The sequence below is a fragment of the Mauremys mutica genome, chromosome 5 (genome assembly GCF_020497125.1).
Source record: "Mauremys mutica isolate MM-2020 ecotype Southern chromosome 5, ASM2049712v1, whole genome shotgun sequence".
NCBI classification, from domain to species: domain Eukaryota; kingdom Metazoa; phylum Chordata; order Testudines; family Geoemydidae; genus Mauremys; species Mauremys mutica.
The window spans coordinates 119,184,840-119,206,207 of NC_059076.1; the positions used below are offsets into that span (position 1 = coordinate 119,184,840).

A 21,368-nucleotide genomic window follows, 5' to 3' on the forward strand; every position below is an offset into this window, starting at 1 on the left:
TCAGGGATGGTCTAGATCAGGGGTTCTCAAACTGGGGGTCAGGACCCCTCAGGGGTCACAAGGTTATTACATGGGGGGTTGCGAGCAGTCAGCCTCCACCGCAAACCCCACTTTGCCTCCAGCATTTATAATGGTGTTAAATATATTAAAAGTGTTTTTAATGTATAGGAGAGGTCACACTCGGAGGCTTGCTATGTGAAAGGGGTCACCAGTACAAATGTTTGAGAACCACTGGTCTAGATTTACTTGATCCTGCACAGAGCAAGGGGCTGGACTCGATGATTTCTCGAGGTCCCTTTCAGCCTTACATTTCTATGAAAATTATCTCACTTTAGTTTCTTTGATGAAAAATCCAACAAGCATAAGTACACAAGTGTGTATGATACACACAATTTTCAGATGAAAGAATGCTAGTGTGTAATAAAAAATAAGCTACACAATTCTTCACTTTGGTACATTTGAACTGGAAAGTGTTGCAAAATGTTTATAATGAAAAGCTTTACAAGAGCCTGGCAGATTACTGATATGCCTTGAGGCCACATAAAAGATATCACATGCAGACATGAAATAGAATCCACTGGTACACCCCACAAAGGCAAAAATCTTACTTGGAGATTTACTAATTGGAAATCTGAAGTAACTCAGCAGCAGGAATCTACCACATGCAGTGGTACTCAGTCAATGTTGATTGCTACTGTAATATTTTATTCCCACACTTCAATGGTACTGCTGCAATTCAAGTACTTACACTATCCTGTACTCATCTCCAGAAAAAGAAGCTGCACTGGAATCAGGAAATCCTCATTAAATTTATTAGGAAGTTCCCCCCAAAAAACTAAGAAGCACACAATTGTATTTCTGTTTTTCTGATGAGAAAACAAAGCATTCTGCCAGACAAAAAAAAAAGAAAGAAAAAGAAAAAGAAAAACGCACCTAATTTGTGAGGACTGTAATTACTTTATAAAGATTAACTAATCAGCCATACTGCTGCATCAACTGTTAATAAGGTATGTCTGACAATGAAATACCCACTGGTAGGTACTAATACTTTGATAGGATTTATCATTATAACACTCAGCTCTTGATCAATAAGTTAATAAATAATAATAATAATAATAGCAACCTCACTATGAAACAGCATACGCTCAGCTAAACAAAATACACAAGAACATAGCTAATCCACAATTTTTTGAAATCTGAATAAGAATTGTTGGTCTCTCTCCACCACTAAACAAAGATTTGATAGCACATGCTGTAGTGAGGTTTCCTACTATTAAGATTTCCTTAATTTTACAGTATTTGCAAGCACCTTTACTAATATATTATGAAGAGTTATAATAAAAAAGGTTAAACTACAATTGTCGGATGAACAAAGTACACAGAGATAAATTATCCTTGTTTCTTTTCTTAAGGTGAAATATACCTTATGGTGCAAGGAACACCCCCACAAAATTCTATGCACCTCTGGGGAGAGGGGAAGCCAGCATGAGGTTAAATAAGCCATTTATACCCCACATTTTGATTCCATGCATGAGTATCAGATGCCAGAAAACATACCCTGCATACTACAGAAAGGATCTCAACATCACTCCTATACAGGCTGGTCTGGATGTGTATAAGTTCCCATTTGTCCTCAAGATCCATGTTTACAGTGTCATGAACACAAAGGACAGCAGCCACTATGCCGGACCAAGGCTTTATATATTTGCCACTGGAAGATGAACATTGATACCAAAAACACGCAAATAAAGGAATAAGTCTCTGAGGATAATCTCATGAAATAAATGACCAAGATCATCACATAAATGCTCAGTTTTCCTTTTTCCAAAAATCCTAACAGGGTTTAGAAAAAGACCTTGTTGCTCAGATTGCTAGTAATTTATAAGGTAGCTCCCTCTTCTGGCTTATTATATAATGACTTGGCGAACAACAGGGTTACTTAAATTATAACATGCAGAGCTGAAATAGAAAGTAACATCTTTCCTCCATTTCTGGTCAAGTACTATCAAGTGTTCATACTGGGACTATAAGAGTTGCTTATCATTATTTTATGTAAGGGATTTAGGTACAATATATCAGAGTAGCACACTAAGACAAACAGGATAAAGCTGCTTGAATCTCATGTACAACTCATTCTCACTGCAAAAACAGTTTTTTCATAATACAGTATAAATATGAAAAACAGCAGGAGTATCACAACTGCTTTAAATCCCTGTGCAATTTACTCCCCAGAAAATAATTGATAAATATAGATATTAAGGAGGCTTTACCATTTGCACCTATATAAACTCCATTAACAAACTTAGGATTTCTCGAGTTCCCATTTACAGAATTACTCATTGGAAATTTAAAGTCCTGCAGTGCAGAACTGTACTACATGCTGTGGTTCTTTCAGTTGTGTTAGTTCATTCAGTACTCACACATTTAAAAGTTATCCTGGGATACTGCACTCTAGAGAAAATTCTGATCCCCTTCTCAGCAGTACAGAGGGTCTCACAGGAAGCAGAGTCCAGGCAATTTTTCAGCACATAAAAAACAGAATTTGGAGGGGACATCAAAGGTGCACTTGCCCTATACAGACCCCAGCTCCTGGGGAGCCCCGGATGATTACATAGACCAGGCTTTCGGGTGGAGTGGATAATGAGATGGGAAGGGTTGGGCCAGAGTTTGTGATTCTGCTGCTACAATAGATGCATCCACAGGCCACAGCCCTCACCTAGATAAGAGTACAGTACAGGCCACATATTTGCACTAGTGGCCATGGAGTAGCTCTCACAGCCTCTCAATGGCCCAGGAGCAGGATTCATTAGTACACAACTCGATCCTCAAATGGAGAGTCTATTCCTAGAAGGTGGAAGTTTCCTGCTCCCAGTATTTATCTTCAGGGGAAGTTATATTAAATAAGATTACATTGAACATATGGGGCTAAATCTTGGCCCCACTGAAGTCACTCATTTCTCACTTTATTAATGTATTACTTATAACAAAATCAGTGCTTATAGCTAGTTATGACATGTATACACACAGAAGCAGATCTCTATTAAACTATGGGCTAGATAGTCAAAAGGTTGCAAGCAAATGATTTTGGCTGACTAATATATGTATATTAGAGAAACAAGGCAGGTAAGGTTATACCTTGTATGGGACTAAATTCTGTTGGTGAAAGAGGCAAGCTTTTAAGCTACATGGAGCTTTTTGTCAGGACCTAAAGAGCAGCTCTGTGTAGCTCAAAAGCTTGCCTCCTTCACCAACAGAACTTGCTCCAATAAAAGATATTACCTCATCCACCTTGTCTCCCTAGTATTTTGGGACCAACACAGCTACAACACTGCAAATAATATACATAGAAGCAGACCCACAATTTTCAGGAACATTATAGCAGGATGCTTCTCCACAGGATGCAACATGCAAGGGAAGTTTTACTATCCAGACACAGATAAAACCCCAGGAGTTGTGGAGGCAGAGCTGAATGGATCATGTGGAGCACTGAGCCTTAGAGACCTGGAGGTGGTGAGAGAGACCAGAAAGAGCCAAGCACTGCTGTGCAAGCACCTGCTGCAGATGGCTGACTTCCAACAGAAGGGAAGCCCCACACTGGCAGACCTTGTAAGAATCAAAAGAATAAGGATTCCCACCTGCAGACCTTGGCAGAGTGAAGAGAGTTGACCGGAAGAGGCAAGAAGAGGGCAGGCTGGAGCTGGGGAGTTGGTACTGCCCTAAGTCTGAAGCTTGGAAATTAGGCTGGTTGGATAACCACATCTGGTACTGAACCATGGAATGGTACTGTCCGGCCCAGGGAACAAAGACTAGTTAGAGGCTGGAGCCAAGAAGTAATGACTGGTTGAGGAACCACATCTAGAACCCGAGGTAGTCCAAGCGCCTGGAAGCTAGCTAAACAACCATAGCTGCTTGGGCAGGGAAGCAGGAATTCTTTGGATGCCTGGTAAAAGTTTGCTCAAGCTTTGTATGAACAGTGCACAGAGCTTTTTACGTCAAGTAGCAAGAGACCGACATGTTTAACCAGAGATTTACAAAACAAAGGAAAATCACAAGATAAAAATACTTTAAATTACAATTAAGTTACAATTGCTAAGTGCTCATTTAGAGGAAATATATAATTAAACTAATCAGTTAAAAAAATTCCATTAGAAACTCTGAGTAAAAGGTTCTATAAACCATTCTGATACCAATCATTGCACCCAAATCATGCACACACACACCATTAAACTTAACAGTTCTCAACAATCAGCATCCAAACAATCTTAACTCTTTCACTGCAAGAAAGCACAATAACTACAAGTGTAAATGAGCCAAAACATCCTTATTCCATAATGATATCTTAAAGCTATAATGCATCTTAATTAAAACTGTCTTTAGATAGGTTTTTTCCTCAAAAAGCATTTTATCAAAAAATCTGATTTAAATTTTAAAAAATCATTGCTTTTTATCCATCCTGAGAGTGGGGGAAGGTAATATTACTTCTGTGTATGGTATTAATTAGATTATTACTGGAACACTGTGTCCAATCCTGATGTCCATGCTTCAAAAACTATGTTTAAAAATTGGAAAGGCTTCAGAAAAGTATGATTTGTGGTCTGGAAAACATGTAGTATAGTGAGAGATTAAAGATGCTCAATCTATTTAGTTTATTCAAAAGGTACCTACATGGAGAAGAGATTTCTGATTTATTTTGATGTTGGTTATTGAGGGCTTGATTTACGTTTCTTTACTGCAGTTTTAGGCTGATATAACTCCATTAATTTCCATGGAATTACACTTATATAAAACTAGAGTAATGCAGTGGTGAATCAAGCCCAAGGTTATTTAATTTAGGTCTTGTTTTGTTGATTTTGAGAGAAAACTATGGCAAAGAAATGGGTCTTGCAACTATACTTGAAGGTGATGAAATTCAAGTTCATTAACTCCTCCATGCCTTCTAACCCCCTCAAATGGCATATTTTCCAAACACATTTTTATAACCAAATTCTACATATTAGCACATTCCACAATATAGAAAAATGCTCCAGTCTATCAAGTACTGTTTATTCATGGAGTGAAAAGGCTAGTTAGTGTCTGTGAATCAAGTGGCACCAATGTCAATAGTGCTGCTTCCAATTCCTAAAATATATAAAGTTTCAAAACTGGGGAGCAGAAAATTCGCATTGTAAGCAGATTTCAAGTTGTAAGTGCCTAAGGCGTTCACTTTAATGAGGATAACTAAAATGTGATTTTTTAAGTCAACAGTTCCTTTAAGCAAATTACTAATACATTGAATTTAAAGCCACATGCAACCTATATGAAAGCTAACAGCTTACTGTAAATCAAAGACTAAAAGAGTTCATTATTTAGAATATTATAAAGCAGCGCTTATATTTTAATATGGAGGTAGGGTGGTCTAGAACTTGCAGCAACAGACTAGAGTAGAGTCCTAGGTTCTGTTCCTGGCTCTGCTAATAACTTATGTAATCTTGGGAAGGTGATTTAGAGCAGTGGTTCTCAACCCCAAGTCCGGGCCCCCCCTGGGGGGGCCACAAACAGGTTTCAGGGGGTCCACCAAGCGGGTTTGGCATTAGACTCACTAGGGCCCAGGTCAGAAAGCCGAAGCCCCACCACATGAGCCTGAACCCTCAGGCCCTGAGCCCCTCCACCTGGGGCTGAAGCCAAAGCCTGAGCAACTTAGCTTCATGGGAGCCCCTGTGGTATTGGCCTGCTTGCTACCCCCTAATGTTGGCCCTGGCTTTTATATGCAGAATACCAGTTGTTGTGGCACGGGTGGGCCGTGGAGCTTTTATAGCATGTTGCGGGGGAGCCTCAGAAAGAAAAAGGTTGAGAACCCGTGATTTAGAGCCTGATTTTCAGAAGTGCTGAGTACTTACAACTATGTCAATATTAATTGGGGGTGCTTAGCACCTCTGAAAATCAGGCCCTTCATCTCTGTGTCTCAGTTCATCCATTTGTAAATAGGATATAACCATACCTCTCCCCACACAGCTTTTTGAGGCTTAATTTAATTTAATATGCATAAAATGTTTTGAGATCCTTGGTAGAAAAACAGAATGTCAGTGTGAAATACATTTCATTCATGCTAGGTAGAAATAATATCTGAAATAGGGTTTTTGTTTCAACACAGCAAGACTAAATCAAACATGATTATCTTTGCTTTGATTGTTATGTTTAACTTACTGTGCTCTGCATTTTAAATATTCGCTTCTGTTTTCTGTTATGCAAATGAATGTTTTTCATCTCATTTAAATCTATTTTTGATAAAGAATAATTTTCATTCCTAATCTAAAAGAGAAATGTCACTGTACACAATTCTGAAATCTAATTGATGGAGCACCACAAGGAATTTGCATGCATTCAAAAGTACCAGAAGCAAGTAGTGCCTAGAAACCACATTGATTGGTAGAATATAAATATAGAGATAGATACATGTGCATTTACTGTGGTGTCTAGTATTGTAGATAAGGCCTAAATCATCATCAGCTGGTGTAGCTACACTGATGCAAACCCTAGTACACCCAGACAAGCCACTATGTCCGCTAATGCAGTTTCCTGCAGGAATTTCCAACCTACGACTATAAAAAGTGTCGCAGCCTCCCTCTGAGGCAGAAGGAAGTAGGGGTCGGAACAGTGAGGTCCTGCAGGAAAAATTTTAAGAGCAGCCTAGCAGCTTATATTTTGTTGTTGTTGTCGTTATTATTTAAATTCCTATTCATGGCACAGTTCAGGAAAGGGAAAAGTTTGGTCTTTATCCAGAGTTCTTATTCTTTGCTTGTAGCAAGGATAGAATCCCACCTGTTATGGTGATGCTTCCTTGTAAGGGCTGTATGCACCTCTGCAAAGAATACAGATTACTGTATGTGTCCCGAGATGTAATCTAAAAAATGGAAAAAAGAGTGCGTGCCAAATTCATCTCAAAAGTAAACCCACTGAAGTGGATACATTTACAATGCTAGGTGTTAATTTGACACTATAGGTATAATTTGTTTGGTCAAACTACACTTGTCTTCCTTGGTTTCCTGCACTTGTCCTAGCAAGTCATCTTCTCTCTGAAGTTCATCTAACCTCCATGAGGAGATGTACGAGAGTGCTCTCATTTTAAGTCATGGGTCAAAACTGGATTTACAATATCATCACTGATGTCGAAATGGGATTCTTTGTTCCTATATTGAATATTTATGATCTTATTCTTAAGGAATGAGTAAGTCTGGTTCTGGTTCCCGGTCAGTGAACTGGCCTTGTTTGAATCTAATGTATTTAATATTTACTTTTGGGTTTTCAGCAATTTAAATGTTTTCTTTAACACTGAGCTCAAAATAGGCCTTGTTAGCAAGTTAATTGAAAAAAATAGCACTGAACATACATTTCATTCTGTCCTGTACAGTGTATGATAACCCACTAATCAGAATTATATTATTCTAAGTAGTTTGATACACAAGGATACACAATAGACAAAAACTTCCTCTTCAGGCCTGTAACGTTGCTTTGTGACAGTTCTTACTCATCCAAATCTTAAAAAAAAAAAAATCAAGGAAATGCTAAGTCATGACAAGTCTCCAACATTACATGCTGCCTGGGAATTATGATAAATGCTTTCAGTCACATACCATATTGTAGTAGGTTTCTCTGGTATTTTCCACTCTTGTAGGGGAGAAAATATCAAAGAAACACTAGCATTTAGGTTCAAAAAAAGGGAACTGCACAAAAGTTGAGAACGCCAATTAAACGGAAATTAAAAGGAACAGTCACAAGACTGAAATGCCTGCAAGCTGCATGGAAACTATTTTAAAACACCATATATAATAGAGGCTCAAACTAAACGTATACCCCATATAAATAAAAACTAGTTAAAAAAAAAAAAAGTAAGAGGACCAAGAATATGTCACCATGGCCCTACCACAGAGTTAAAGAGGTGGTTAGAGGCAAAAAGACATCCTTTAAAAACTGCAAGTCAAATCCTGATGTGGAAAATAGAAAGGAGCATAAACTCTGACAAGTGTAAAAGTATAATTTGGTAGGCCAAAAAATAATCTGAAGAGCAACTAGCAAAAGACACAAAAACTAATAGCAAATTTTTTTTAAAGTACATCAGAAGTAGAAAGGCTTCCAAACAATCAGTGGGGCCACTGGACGACCAAGGTGCTAAATGAGCATTCAAAGAGGACAAAGCCGTTGGGTAGAAACTAAATGAATTCTTTGCATCCATCTTCACTGCAGAGGATGTGAGGGAGATTCCCACACTTCAGCCATTCTTTTTAGGTGACAAATCCAAGGAACTGTCCCAGACTGAGAGGTCAATAGAAGAGGTTTTGGAACAAGTTAAAAAATTAAACCGTAATAAGTCATGAGGACCAGATGGTATTCACTCAAGAGCTCTGAAGGAACTCAAATATGAAATTGCAGAACTATTAAACTGTGGTATGGAACCTATTGCTTAAATGAGCCTCTGTACCAGATGACTGGAGGATAGCTAATGAAACCAATTTTTTAATAAAGCTTCAGAACATAGCCTGGCAATTACAGGCTGGTAAGCCTAACTTCAGTACCAGGCAAATCAGTAGGAACATAGATGAACACGATATGTTGGGAAAGAGTTAACACAGCTTTTGTAAAGGGAAATCATACCTCACTAGTGTATTAGAATTATTTGAGTGAGTCAACAAGCATGTGGACAAGGGTGATCCAGTTGATATAGAATACTTGGACTTCAGAAAGCCTTTGACAAGTTCCTACATCAAAGTCGCTTAAGCAAACTAAGTAGTCATGGGATAAGAGGGAAGATCATCTCATGGACCAGTAACTGGTTAAAAGATAGGAAACAAAAGATAAGAATAAATAGTCCATGTTCAGAATGGAGAGGGGTAAATTGTAGGATCCCCCAAGGATCTGTACTGGGACCTGTGTTGCTCAACATTGTCAGGGTTGAATCCCAACTCTGGCACTTTGAGTACAGAAGGTGGGGGCCTGCACAGATTCTAAAAAGTAATACAAGCCTGGCGTGGCAAGTATTAAACTCCCAAGGTTACAGCTTTTCTCTGACCTTGGCTTGGTAAACGCTGCCACCACCCCAAAAAAACCACTCCCTTGGATCCAAGAAGGAGCACTTGGGAATTCCTCCCTGTGGGGTACCCTCAAGCCCTTTCACACACACCCTGCCCCCAGGGAAGAGCTGAGAAAGAAAACAAAGGAAATTAGTGACTGCCACCAGCTAATTAAAGAACATATGCACAAACCTCTTAGGACACCAAAAATCCAGTCCTGTACTTAAAAAAGGTACATTTTATTAAAAACAAAAAGAAAGAAAATACATTTGGAATTTAGGCTTTTGCTAGATTTTAAAAGAGCAATTCCAAAAATTAAGCACCCAAAATAGCTTCTTGTGGGTTCAGCTTAAAGGTTACAAGCAAACAAAAACATCTGGGGTTGGCACAGAGGAGATCCACAAGCCAAAATAAAGAAATAACCTGATTGCATCTACCTAAACATTCCCTATCCCAATGAGTCCTGCTAGGTATGGAAAATAATTTTTCACACCTGGTTCAAACCTTACACAGCATTCCTGCTTATATCATTGCTGCTCTGTGTCCCTGCAGCCCAGAGAGAACAACAGACAAAGAGAAAGTTTCTTTCCCCATTTTAAAAAGTTGTACCTTCCCACTGGCTCTTTTGGTCAGGTGCCCACTTTTTTTTCCTTTACCTGGGGGACTTTTTAACCCTTTACAAGTAAAGCAAGTAAAGAACAACTACCAAGAGGGATTTTACAGCTAACTGGCTGGCTGGCTGTCCATCAAAGGGAGCTATCCCCCCACTTTATTTATCACAAATATATTCATAAATAATCTAGAAAAAGGAATAAACAGTAAGGTAGCAAAATTTGCAGATGACACTATATTACTCAGGATAGTTAAGTCCAAAGCTAACTGCAAAGTGTTATAAAGGGATCTCATCTGACTGGGCAACAAAATGGCTCATGAAATTCAGTGTTGATAAGTGCAAAGTCATGCACATTGGAAAAAAATAATCCAACTGGATATACAAAAAGGTGGGTTCTAAATTAGCTGTTACCACTCAGAAAAGACCTTGGAGTCATAGTAGATAGTTCTCTGAAAACATCTGCTCAATGTGCAGGGGCAGTCAAAAATCTAACAATGTTAGGAATCATTGTTAGGAATCACCCTACCAAATTCACAGTCCATTTTGGTCAATGGGATTTTTTAAATTGCAAATGTCATGATTTCAGCTATTTAAATCTGAAATTTCATAGTGTTTTAATTGTTGGGGTCCTAACCCAAAAAGGAGTTGTGGAGGGGGTCGCAAGGTTATTGCAGGAGGAATTGCAGGATAGCTACCCTTACTTCTGCATTGCTGCTGGTGGCAGCACCGCCTTCAGAGCTGGGCAACTGGAGAGTGGCAGCTGGAGAGTGGCAGCCAGGAGCCCAGCTCAGAAGGCAGAGCCATCGCCAGTGCAGAAGTAAGGATGACATGGAATGGTATTGCCACCCTTACTTCTGTGCTGCGGCTGGCAGAGTGCTGCCTTCAGAGCTAAGTGCCTAGCCAACATACGCCGCTCTCCAGCTACCCAGCTCTGAAGGCAGTGCAGAAGAAAGAATGGCAATACTGTGACCCTCCTAAAATAACCTTGCAACCCCCCTGCAACTCACTTTTGTGTCAGGACCCCCAATTTGAGATAATGCTGGTCTTTCTCCCCCCCACCCCCCATGAAATCTATATAGTATAGGGTAAAAGCACATAAAAGACCAGATTTCATGATGTGTTTCTCATGGCCATGAATTTGGTAGGGGCCTAATCATTAGGGGAAAAGATATATAATAAGACAAAATATATCTTAATGTCTCTATATAAATCCATGGTACATCGACACATCAAATACTGCATGCGGTTCTAATCACTCCATCTAAAAAAAAAAAAGATACATTAACATTGGAAAATGCACACAGAAGGGCAACAAAAATGATTAGGGGTATGGAACAGCTTCCATACAATAAGTAATTAGAAAGACTGGGGCTGTTCAGCTAAGAAGAGAGACAGTTAAGGGGGGATGTGATAGAGGTCTATAAAATCATGAATGGTGTGGAGAAAATGAATAAGGAAGTGTTATTTATCCCTTCCCAAAGCACAAGAACTAGGGTCACACAACAAAATTAATAGGCAGCAAACAAACAAACAAAAGGAAGTACTTCTTTACACAACACACAGTCAACCTGTGGAACTCATTGCCAGGGGACATTGTGAATGCCAAAAGTATCACTGGGTTTAAAAAAGAATTAAATAAGTTCATGGAGGATAGGTCCATTAATTGCTACTAGAGAAGATGGTCAGGATGCAACCCATGCTCTGGATGTCCCTAAATTTCTGACTGCAAGAAGCTGGGACTGGATGACAGGGGATAGATCACTTGATAATTGCCCTGTTCTGTTCATTCCCTCTGCATGATCTGCACTGACCATTGTCAGAAAACAAGATACTGGACTAAATGGACCATTCGTCTGACCCAATAGGTCTTATTTCTTACGTTTACATTCCCTCCCAGCAACCATTTCCACCTCCAAATATTTTCATCATATCTGGGTAGCTGAGCTGTTCACAAAAAAAAAAAAAAGTATCTATATTGTGAATAACATCATCTTCTGATTAACCAACATCTAGCACGAGAAATACAAAACAAAAACCTAAAACCAACTTGTAAAATATACCATGGAACTTGAGCTATGGTGGTATAAGTGTAGTAGAGAAAAGTACACATAGCCCACAGCCACTACTAAATTTTAATTCACTACTAAAATGCTGAATCTAAATCCCACCTAGAAGCATATCCACTTTGCAAATCCAAATAGCTGAATACAGGCAAAAATCACTCCTGATCTGTCATGCAGACAGCAAATGCAGAATCCTAAGAAATCTATGCCACAAATCATCATGTTAAGGCTCTTATTCCATATAATTCACATACCACTGAAAAAATCAATGGTACCACTGAAACATGCCCCTTAGTACCATATAATAAAACAGATTGTATCATGCAGGCTGACATTTGTTTTGTTTTTACATTTTTGCATATTCAAAATCATATGTAATAAAATTATTTCTTTTTACACAAAAAGAGGGGCTATTCCGCATTTGGTCACTCGTACCATAAACAAATACATTCCAGGTTACCTCCAATTCCTCTTTCAGTGTTGAAAAGAAAAATTAAAATGTTACAACCAGATATTGCAAGGCCTCACTCAAGTCAGTAGTCTACTGATTTAAAGGGTTAATCCAGTCAGTAAAGGATGACAAGCTGGACCCTTAGTTACCAAATCAGATGCTCCCTAACAAAACAAAAAGAGTTGCAACATTTTCCAAGGCCTCTATGTATTCCAACTGTGCAAAATGTTAGAATCCACCCACGGCTAGCCAAGAACAGTAACATTTCTCCATCGCTCTGGGTGACACATTCAGAAATGTACACCTCACATCTTTCCAAACCAGCCCACAGCTCTTAGGTCGCCTCTTTCTCTATCATTACAGCAGGGTTCCCCTCATCTAGACAAGGCTGAGTTTAAGTCCATTAGATAGGATACACCTGCCCAAAGAGCTCTGTTGTTGTAGGGCAGGGCTTTTTGCAAAGACCAAACATCATCTGTTCAAGCATCGCTTACCTTCGGAGACCTCAAACTGTGCCGTCCCATTGAGCTGATAGAGGCACCAATCAACTGCATCCTCGCCAGGGGGGCAGCCAACTAGTCAAACAAGCAAAGCCACAGTCAATAACTGTGAGGCTCACACGTTAGCGCTCCCCACGGAAGGCCGAGGAGAGGCAAGCGGGAGGAAGGCTGGGGAGGAGGACAGAAGGAAAGAGGAGCGAGGGGGGAGGGAACAGAGAAAGGGGAGCAGGTGGGGGAGAGCTAGGAGGGATCGAGGACGAGGAGAGATGGCTGAGAGGTGCCTGGGGGAAGGGAGAACGGTTCCAAATACCCTGCTTGTGGGACATGTGTGTGCTGCCCTCCGAGAGGCGCCCGGAACGGCTCTTTGCTTTGCTCTCGCTGCCAAGCGCTCGGGGCGCCTCCTCCTTCTCCCGGCGGAGCGGGTGGCGCTTGCCGGCAGCGCAGGCTGACTCGGGGCGCCCAGAGGAGGCTCCGCCCGGAGATCCCGCAGAAGGCGGCGGCGGCGCAGCCTCCCCACGGCTCTGGGCACGGAGAGGCCGCGCAGCAGCCCCAACAGGTGTGAGCGGAGTCCGGGCCCGGGAGGGGGCTTGGCCCGGGCCCGGGGCCGCACCTCAGAGCGGTCGAACCCGGGGCCGGAGGCTGCATGCTGGTGAGGGGGCCGCAGGCGTGTCCTGGGGGAGGCGGGGCCGTGTCAAGGTGTGTGGACGTGGGCGTGTCAGAGCGGGGAGCATCCACCAGGCCGTCGGAGCCTGCGTGTGCGGGGAGGGGGATATCTGCGTGGGTGGGTGTAAGCCCCAGGCATGAAGCCCACGTCCTTAGTTACCTCTAGCCCGTTTCTGGGCCTCCCTTAAGCATCAAGGAGAAGGGATGTGTGATTTCAGTTCAAGCCCCTATCTGGCGTCATGATGTATGATCACTATGAAAAACAAGACCATTACCATTTGCAGGTAAAAATGACTTGACTGCAGCATTCAAAGCATTCCTAGACTTGGACCATTCAGCAAATATGATGAGTAAGTGCTGCAAATACCACAGTAACTGTCAGGTTTTATTGGGGACCTCTCTGTGCTATATGTCACGGTCATAGATATGTATGCACACGTGCTGGTTGCATGTGAATGTTTTTGTACACTGAGACCATTGTCAGATTACTGTAAACCACACACTGTAAATTTCCATATTCCTGCATACACACACTAAAAACAATTCTAGGGGGAAATTAAATGTACATTAAATGTTCTGTTCACCAGGTGGTTTTCTTGGCATATGATTTAATACTAAGCTTCTGAGTTATTAGTTTACAGCTGGCAGCAGCATCTTGCTGAAGCATTCTCGCCTTTCTAGGTGATTATATGTCAGAGGCCCTCTGTCCTTTGCATGGTGAGACCAGTGTTCTTTGCATGGGCAAATGATAAAAATCACAAACATACAGTAGAGAGAGAATATTACCAGCCCTGGACTGTAGGCCAAACACAGAAAAAAGTATCAATCTTGCCCTGTTGTAGCATAATCACACTGGGCTCGCCTCTAGTTTTTGCCAGTTGTGCGGCAGTTTATGTGACTTGGAATAAGCATTTTCTTCTGTACATTTTCTGCTTGCCATGCTTAGTCTCACCCAGCTTGCCATGCCCATTTTCCTATCCACCATTCTACACAGTCTTCTGACACTGGGAGGTTTTTGTGCACTTGCACTGACCACTGAATAATTTGACTAATTCCCTTGTCCCACCCAAATTATTTTCCACTCAAATTTCTCTCCCCCCTTTTTCTGTTCCACACAAGATAATGGAATATTTGGGCCCTCGTGAAAATGTAGGGAAAGGACTTAGCCATTCAGAAATAAATATGTGTAGTAGGTTTAAGATGAAAGCAATGTATTTTCCAGAAATCCTCAGCTACTTTTAGAAATAAATCAAAATGCCTGTGTTTAACCCCTCCTGTGACATTAACCCAAATCACCCAGGGTTATAATGCCTATTGAAGTATAGTCAGCAATATTAATGCATTTAGACATTGTATGTCCCTGGGCCACATTTGCTGGATCTTCACTTGTTTTCTGGGAACTGAAAAGGTTAATGAAGAAAGATATGTTGATGATTAAGAGGAGAGAGGAAATTTTTGCAGCTGTTTCAAGCCTAAACTTCATCCAGCTACTTTCAGTACTATTGACTCCATCTACAAAATACCTGTGAACCGTGATTGTACTTCATGCAAAATATTATAGCCAATAAAATCGACCTGGGCACTTCAGCAGTTTTATTTTCTCATAGGGCTTGGCTACACTTGCAAGTTGCAGTGCTGATAGAGGCTTTCCAGCGCTGCAATTAGTAACCGTCCACACCTGCAAGGCACATCCAGTGCTGCAACTCCCTGGCTGCAGCGCTGGCTGTACACCTGGTCAGGTTGGGGTGTAGCAATTGCAGCGCTGGTGATCCAGCGCTGCTCATCAAGTGTGGACACACACCAGCGCTTTTATTGGCCTCCAGGGAATAAGGAGATATCCCAGAATGCTTTTAACTAAATTACTCTCTTTGTTTTGTTATGCAGCCTCTCTTTGTTTTGTTGTGAACTCCGATCGGAGCTCCGTTGAACTGCTTATCTAAAAAAACAAACACTGATCACAGCAAACAGGACCTATCTGTACCTGGCTGTGAACGATCAAATGAGAGGCAGGGAGTGAATGTTTGCTTGACAGAGAAACAGCGTTGGATGCAGGCTGTTTGCAATTAAGACTAAGGGTTCGCGAACATTTTGTGATTTTTCAATCCAGGAAGCTAACACACAGTGTTGGCTCCAAAAATCCACTCTCTCTCTCTTCCCCGCTCCCTGTCACAGTACACCACAGGGAGTGAGTGAAACAGCTGGGAGTCTGTGTTGGAGGCAGGCTGTTTGCAATTAAGAGTTAAGACTAAGGGTTCGTGAACATTTTGTGATTTTTCAATCCAGGAAGCTAACACACAGTGTTGGCTCCAAAAATCCACTCTCTCTCTCATCCCCGCTCCCTGTCACAGTACACCACCCTCTACCCCCCTCTTTTGAAAAGCACATTGTTGCCACTTGAATGCTGGGATAGCTGCCCATAATGCAGTACTCCCAACAGCGCTGCAAATGCTGCTACACACCAGCGCTGGTAGCTGTGAGTGTGGCCACACACCAGTGCTGTTCCTGCACAGCTGCATGACTAGTGCTGTAACTCCCAGCGCTGCAACTTTCAAGTGTAGCCAAGCCCATAGTGTTTTGGGAGAAGTCATTTCACAATCTACCACATTAGCTGGCAAAATAATGGCGCTACTCTGAGAGAACTTATCTGAAAGTGGATTTAAGCAGAAATGAGTCTCATTCTGTGTAACTCAATAAAACTGCCTAACATTGATAAAGTGCTTTTCATTCAGAACATCAAACTACTTTACAAACTCTCTGTATACACATAACTTACTGGCTCTTTATCTGGGGTTTTACACTGCACAATTTTTTCTCTCTTTTTTAAGAAGGGACAGAACCTGATGTCAGTTGTAGTGAAGTAAATCTGTCCATACAGATGTCTTGGATTAAGGCTGATCTACATATGAGCTTCCACCAAAATAACAATTCAATTTTAATTCATGCCTTTTGTTATTATGGAGCACTTCTCTGTGTGGGTATATGTGTATATGTATTGTATGAAAGTACTTTGGGACTGTTTGGTGCAGAACGTGCTATATAAACTCAAATTACTTAGACTAGTTCACATATGTCAGTTACTCAGGGAAAGGATTTTAACCAAACTCAGACACACAATGTGTAATTATATTACATTATATTCACATTTGACCTACAGAGGAAGATAGACAAGTTCTCCCCAACACACCACAAACCAATTCCTAGAGCTGCTACAGGTAGTGAGGCACTAAGGATACACACCCAGAAATCCTAGCATGAAACATATAATTGCAGCGCCAGCATGGACACAGATACACTGGTTATGGATGCGAGCAGCTCTGCAGTGTGAACTCTTGATGGTGGGCTTGGCTAACATACATTAGCACTGATTTAACTAAATCAGTTTCTAATCCAGTTTTGTTAAATTGGTGCACAAACTGTATGTAAACAAGATCTCTGGTACATATAACATACCTATGACATAACATGCCTACAGTATCTAAGCACCAATTTCAGCTGTTACTTCAGTTTTGCATTAGTGTAAATGAGATCAGAAAACAGTCTGAAATGTTTTAGCTTGTCCATCAGAAATTATAAGGTGAATTTTAAGTAGACATAATTTGCCCAAAGCAGAATTTGACCAGTGGGGAACACTCCTATGCTTTTTGATAACCAGAAGTCATATCAGAAATAGGGCATTATTTGGTCCTCAGTGCTCTGTGTGTATATTGATTAATCATGGGCTTATGATATCACACCCCAAACTGGTATAACATTGCCTCTTTGGGTGCGAATCCCATGCAGCATCTCTGGATGATGTTCTCTATCTTTCCCGTTGGTGTCAGTGGGGCACCACACAGAATCAGAACTCTGCCTATGCAATTCACAACACAAACCTAGGACCATAGGGTGTGATCTTGCTTATATAAAACTATCATTGTTTTTAATGAAGCAGGAGTGGGTCCATAGTGTAAAATAAAACTTAATTTTGATTGGAAATGTAGAAAATGGCAAGTCTTGGAGTCTGGACTTTAGAGCCCTTTAACATTTTTGAGCCATCAGCCATTCAGAAACAAATTTTATGAAAAAGGTTTTTTAAAAGAAAAGTTATAAATTGTTTGAGATTATGAAAGACTGTTTGTTTGAATATTTAAGTCTCTGAAAATTAATGTCACATTTGCCAACAATATATAATGAGCTACTCAGTTCTGCAGTTTTGGATGGCCAGTTTCTTGCACAGAGCTACAATTTAGAAAATCGTTTAATATTTACAAAATGCCATGTCTGCACAGTGCGAGCATACAGAGGGTTCTCTACAAGTACAGCAATGCAAAATATGGGACATCGTTGTCTCCCTTGTAAATATTACTAGACAGGCCAAAACCTTCCTCATTTGGAGGGAGGCAGCTGCCTTGTTTTCGTTTAGTTTTATGGCACTTTTTAAAAAGCATCTCCCTCTGGTGATAATGTCTCTTGCTGTGTTTCAGGGAGTCATGTCAAAATCTTGGTCATTCTTTTAAATCTCCTTGCTATTGCTGCGCGGGTGGGTATTTCCCAGCTCTGAAAGCCTGGTTTGCTTTTACTTACCACTCAGCCAACAGTGCTAGAGCCAGCCCCCACTCCCAGGCCCCACGGCGTCCTGGAGGAGGCGTGGTTGCATGTTGGGGGCGGGAGGAGCCCAGGACGTGCCGTAGTGCTGCGGCGCAGGCTGGGTGCGGAAGTCAGGCTGCAGTAGCCGCTGCAATGTTGCACCGCGGTGCCCGGCTGATTGTTGCACCGCGGTGCGGGCGCACAATGTATCTCCTGCTGGCGTTCCTCAGCCTGGTCCCGCGGGCGCCTTGCCTGGGGGAGCTGAAGGCTTTTGTGGTCGCTCACAGCCACATGGACGTTGGCTGGGTTTACACCGTGCAGGTAGCTCCCTCCAGTATTGTCTGGGCTTTCGGTTCACTCTTCCGCTTCTCCCAGCGGTTACTTGAGTGCCTGCGGGGACTCCAGGGGTGTCAGATCAGCCACCCGGAGATAAAGCTCCTTGGTGCCCCCGTGTTTGCATGATCCCAGTGAGGTTTGCGTCCTGGCTCTTTGTGTATTCATCTATCTATCTGATTACTACTTTTATGTGAGGTGTTGCCCTGTTTGTGTTTCCTCTCCCCATGCCTCCCCCAGCGGTGACAAAGTAATTTCAAACTTCTGTAACTGACTCAGATGGGAGGCTTTCTCTTCTTTTTTCCCACTGCTGTAAGCTACAGGCCGCGCGTTTGGGGTGCTCGGTGGAAATACAATTAGGCCCTACCATAATAACTCTATCAGGGGTTCTCAAACTGTGGATTGGGATCCCTGGGGGGGTCACAAAGTTATTATATGGGGGGTTGCGAGCTGGCAGCCTCCACCCCAAGCCCCCCTTTGCTTCCAGTATTTATAATGGTGTTAAGCATATTAAAAAGTGTTTTTAATTTATAAGGGGGGGTTGCACTCAGAGGCTTGCTATGTGAAAGGGGTCACCAGTACAAAAGTTTGAGAATCACTGCTCTAGATTCTCTAAGGTCCTGTCTGCAAAAAAAATCAAACCATGTAACAGAAGTTTAGCTGAGAATATTCTCCCCTTATGCCTGCACCTGCTTCAAGGATAGTTCTGTCTTGTTATGCAGACTGAGATTTGTACAGGGAAAGAGCACAGTTTGGGTAAATGCTCCAGGCCCAGCCAGAGGATGGCAGTGTGGTTGTGCACTTCCACCAGCGATAGCAACAGTGGGAACTCTAGAGGACACAAGGCTGGGAAGCAACATTTTCCATTTAGTCAGGTTTAGACCAATGTAGTATCTCCATTCAGTAACCTTCAGCTAAACTGGAGCAACTTCTGTCTGTAGTAGGGTGACCAGATGTCCCGATTTTGGGGTCTTTTTCTTATATATGTTCCTATTATCCCCCACCCCCGTCTCGATTTTTCACACTTACTATCTGGTCACCCTAGTCTGTAGATGTGCCCTAATGATGACAGCATTTGGAAGTTATTGCACAATGGATATAGTCAAGGCCTTTCATTTTCATTTTTTTATGTTTAAATTAAAATTTCCCAGGAAATTAAAAATGAGTGAAAATAGATGCACTAAATTAACATTTTGGGGTAAATATCAGTTAATATTGGGAGATGGGAGGACAGAAAAAATGCAGCAGAGACAAGGAAGAGTATTGAATGTAAAAGCAGTTATTTATTTAATGAACTGTACATTACCAGTATGTTATGTACAGTCTTCCATTACATTGTTTTATTTTAACAGATAGCTTCACATTAACGCTTAGGCTAATTTATTAACATAAACACATATATCTAATGTATTGGATTTTTTAACACAATCATATTTTCATTATCTAAAATTGGGGTGAAAATAGGTAAAAATAATGAATAATAGCTTTTGTAAAACCCTGGATTATTATTTTTAAATCAGTAAAAACTGAAAACAAAGGGCCTTAGGTAAAGCTTATGTTTCAGGATCTACAGAGTGAAGCCAAGGATTTAAATAATGTTTACAGGGTTTTGTTTGTTTTTCTGGGGTTTGGTTGGTTTTCCATCCTGCAAGCTAGACATGCAAGAATTAGCCTGCGAAAATCATAATGGCTCCATAATGAATACCTGCTCATATTGATTCACTTAGATCATTCACATTATATTTGAGTGAGGAAAGTTATGGAGGGGGGGCATGGTTAATTTAGAAATATGTATACATGTTTCTTTTGTTTTGTTTGTGTATTTATTTGAGAAGACACTCCTGATACTATTTTTAAGAAGAAGAAAACATTTCTGGAGTATGTGCTGGGATTGTTGTTGATGGGTCAGCCATCTGAGAAATTGTAATTATTATTATTTTAATATTCTTGCATGATTCTTTTAGAGGAATTATAAGGGGATGAGGGAAGCATACTAGAAAGAGACATTTTAAAACAAAAAAATTAACATTTTGATTGAGGAGCCTAGAATTGTAGAAGGAAGTTAACAAAATAGTTTCAGCTAAATAAATGAGATACTAAGCAAAATAAATCAAACACCTCCTAAATGGCTTTCATGTCTCCTTTTCTAAATAATGTCTCAGTTAATTATATAGATCCCTTTAGTTATACGAATGATGTTTCAGACACTTTACATACTAGATAGGCAAGGAATCAGAATTTTTTTTGGGAGCTTTTCTTCCAATAGCATGACAGGGAATCACTGCTGTTACTTGATTTTATTTTATTTTTAAACAGGGTTATTGAATTATTCCTTTAGTATCTTAACTCATACTCAGTAACTGCATGGATGAACACAGAAGCACTTTGTATTTTGGATCTGTCAGTGAGTGAAGATTCCTCCAAAAGAAATGAAACTTTAATTATCAATTTCTAAGAAGACAAAATTGCTTGAGGCTTCAGCTCCTCTATTATTAAATCATGAGCATCAATGATTCCTTTGGTCAAAAACCATAGAGAATATCTATAGATCCTTTCAAGTGCTTCTCTAATAAAGTAAAACCTAAACGTAATTCTCTGTGGGACACTGATGTCCTAAATTCTATGTATTGTTTCTTCAAAGTTTGCATTGTTATTACATGTCACTTCTGATTGACAATATCTTTTGGACCTTTCATTGTTCACATTCACAGCATGAAAAATAACATAATTTATTTTATGAAAATAGGAAGCTTTTTTGTGTTCTGGAAATTTTACCCTTGATGCTGAATTCTAACTTTGGATACACCCATAGAATGCAGTTGACTTTAAGGGGAATTTTGCTTGTCTATATGAGGATAGCATTTGATCCACAGTCTACGTAATATAACATTATGGATTCTGTCCTGTACACCTTACAGCAACATTGAAGACAATGGGAGTTTTGCCAAAATATAGCGTGCAGAACAGAGTTTCATGTCTCTATGTAATTTCAGTAGTATACTGCAACCCCCTTAAAATATTTTAGTATTTTTCACAACTAATGCAATCTATATAGGACTAAGTATTTATACTATCCCTATCACAGAGCTATTTAAGCTCTTCAGATAAACACTATAATTGTTGTTGCATGCCATC

At 40.6% G+C, this 21,368-nt stretch overlaps 2 protein-coding genes across 3 annotated transcripts in view; one reads left to right on the forward strand and one right to left on the reverse strand.

Moving 5' to 3' along the window:
- The window catches only part of PPP2R2C (protein phosphatase 2 regulatory subunit Bgamma), a 280,747-nt gene extending 267,473 nt beyond the window's left edge, over nt 1-13,274 (reverse strand). The window contains exons 1-2 of the mRNA XM_045018596.1: nt 12,982-13,274; nt 12,666-12,746 (exon numbers count right to left, since the gene is read on the reverse strand). Coding sequence (XP_044874531.1) covers nt 12,666-12,746; nt 12,982-12,997 — 97 coding nt within the window. The 5' untranslated portion in view covers nt 12,998-13,274. The remainder of the gene's footprint in view (nt 1-12,665; nt 12,747-12,981) is intronic.
- A 25-nt stretch (nt 13,275-13,299) lies between these two features.
- The window catches only part of MAN2B2 (mannosidase alpha class 2B member 2), a 61,903-nt gene continuing 53,834 nt past the window's right edge, over nt 13,300-21,368 (forward strand). Inside the window, exon 1 of one of the 2 annotated variants that reach the window (XM_045018595.1) lies at nt 13,300-13,320. In XM_045018595.1, the coding sequence (XP_044874530.1) occupies nt 13,315-13,320 (6 nt within the window). In that variant the 5' untranslated portion in view covers nt 13,300-13,314. Of the gene's footprint in view, nt 13,321-18,013; nt 18,222-21,368 lie in introns of those variants that run through there. The other variant, XM_045018594.1, reaches the window with a different exon arrangement.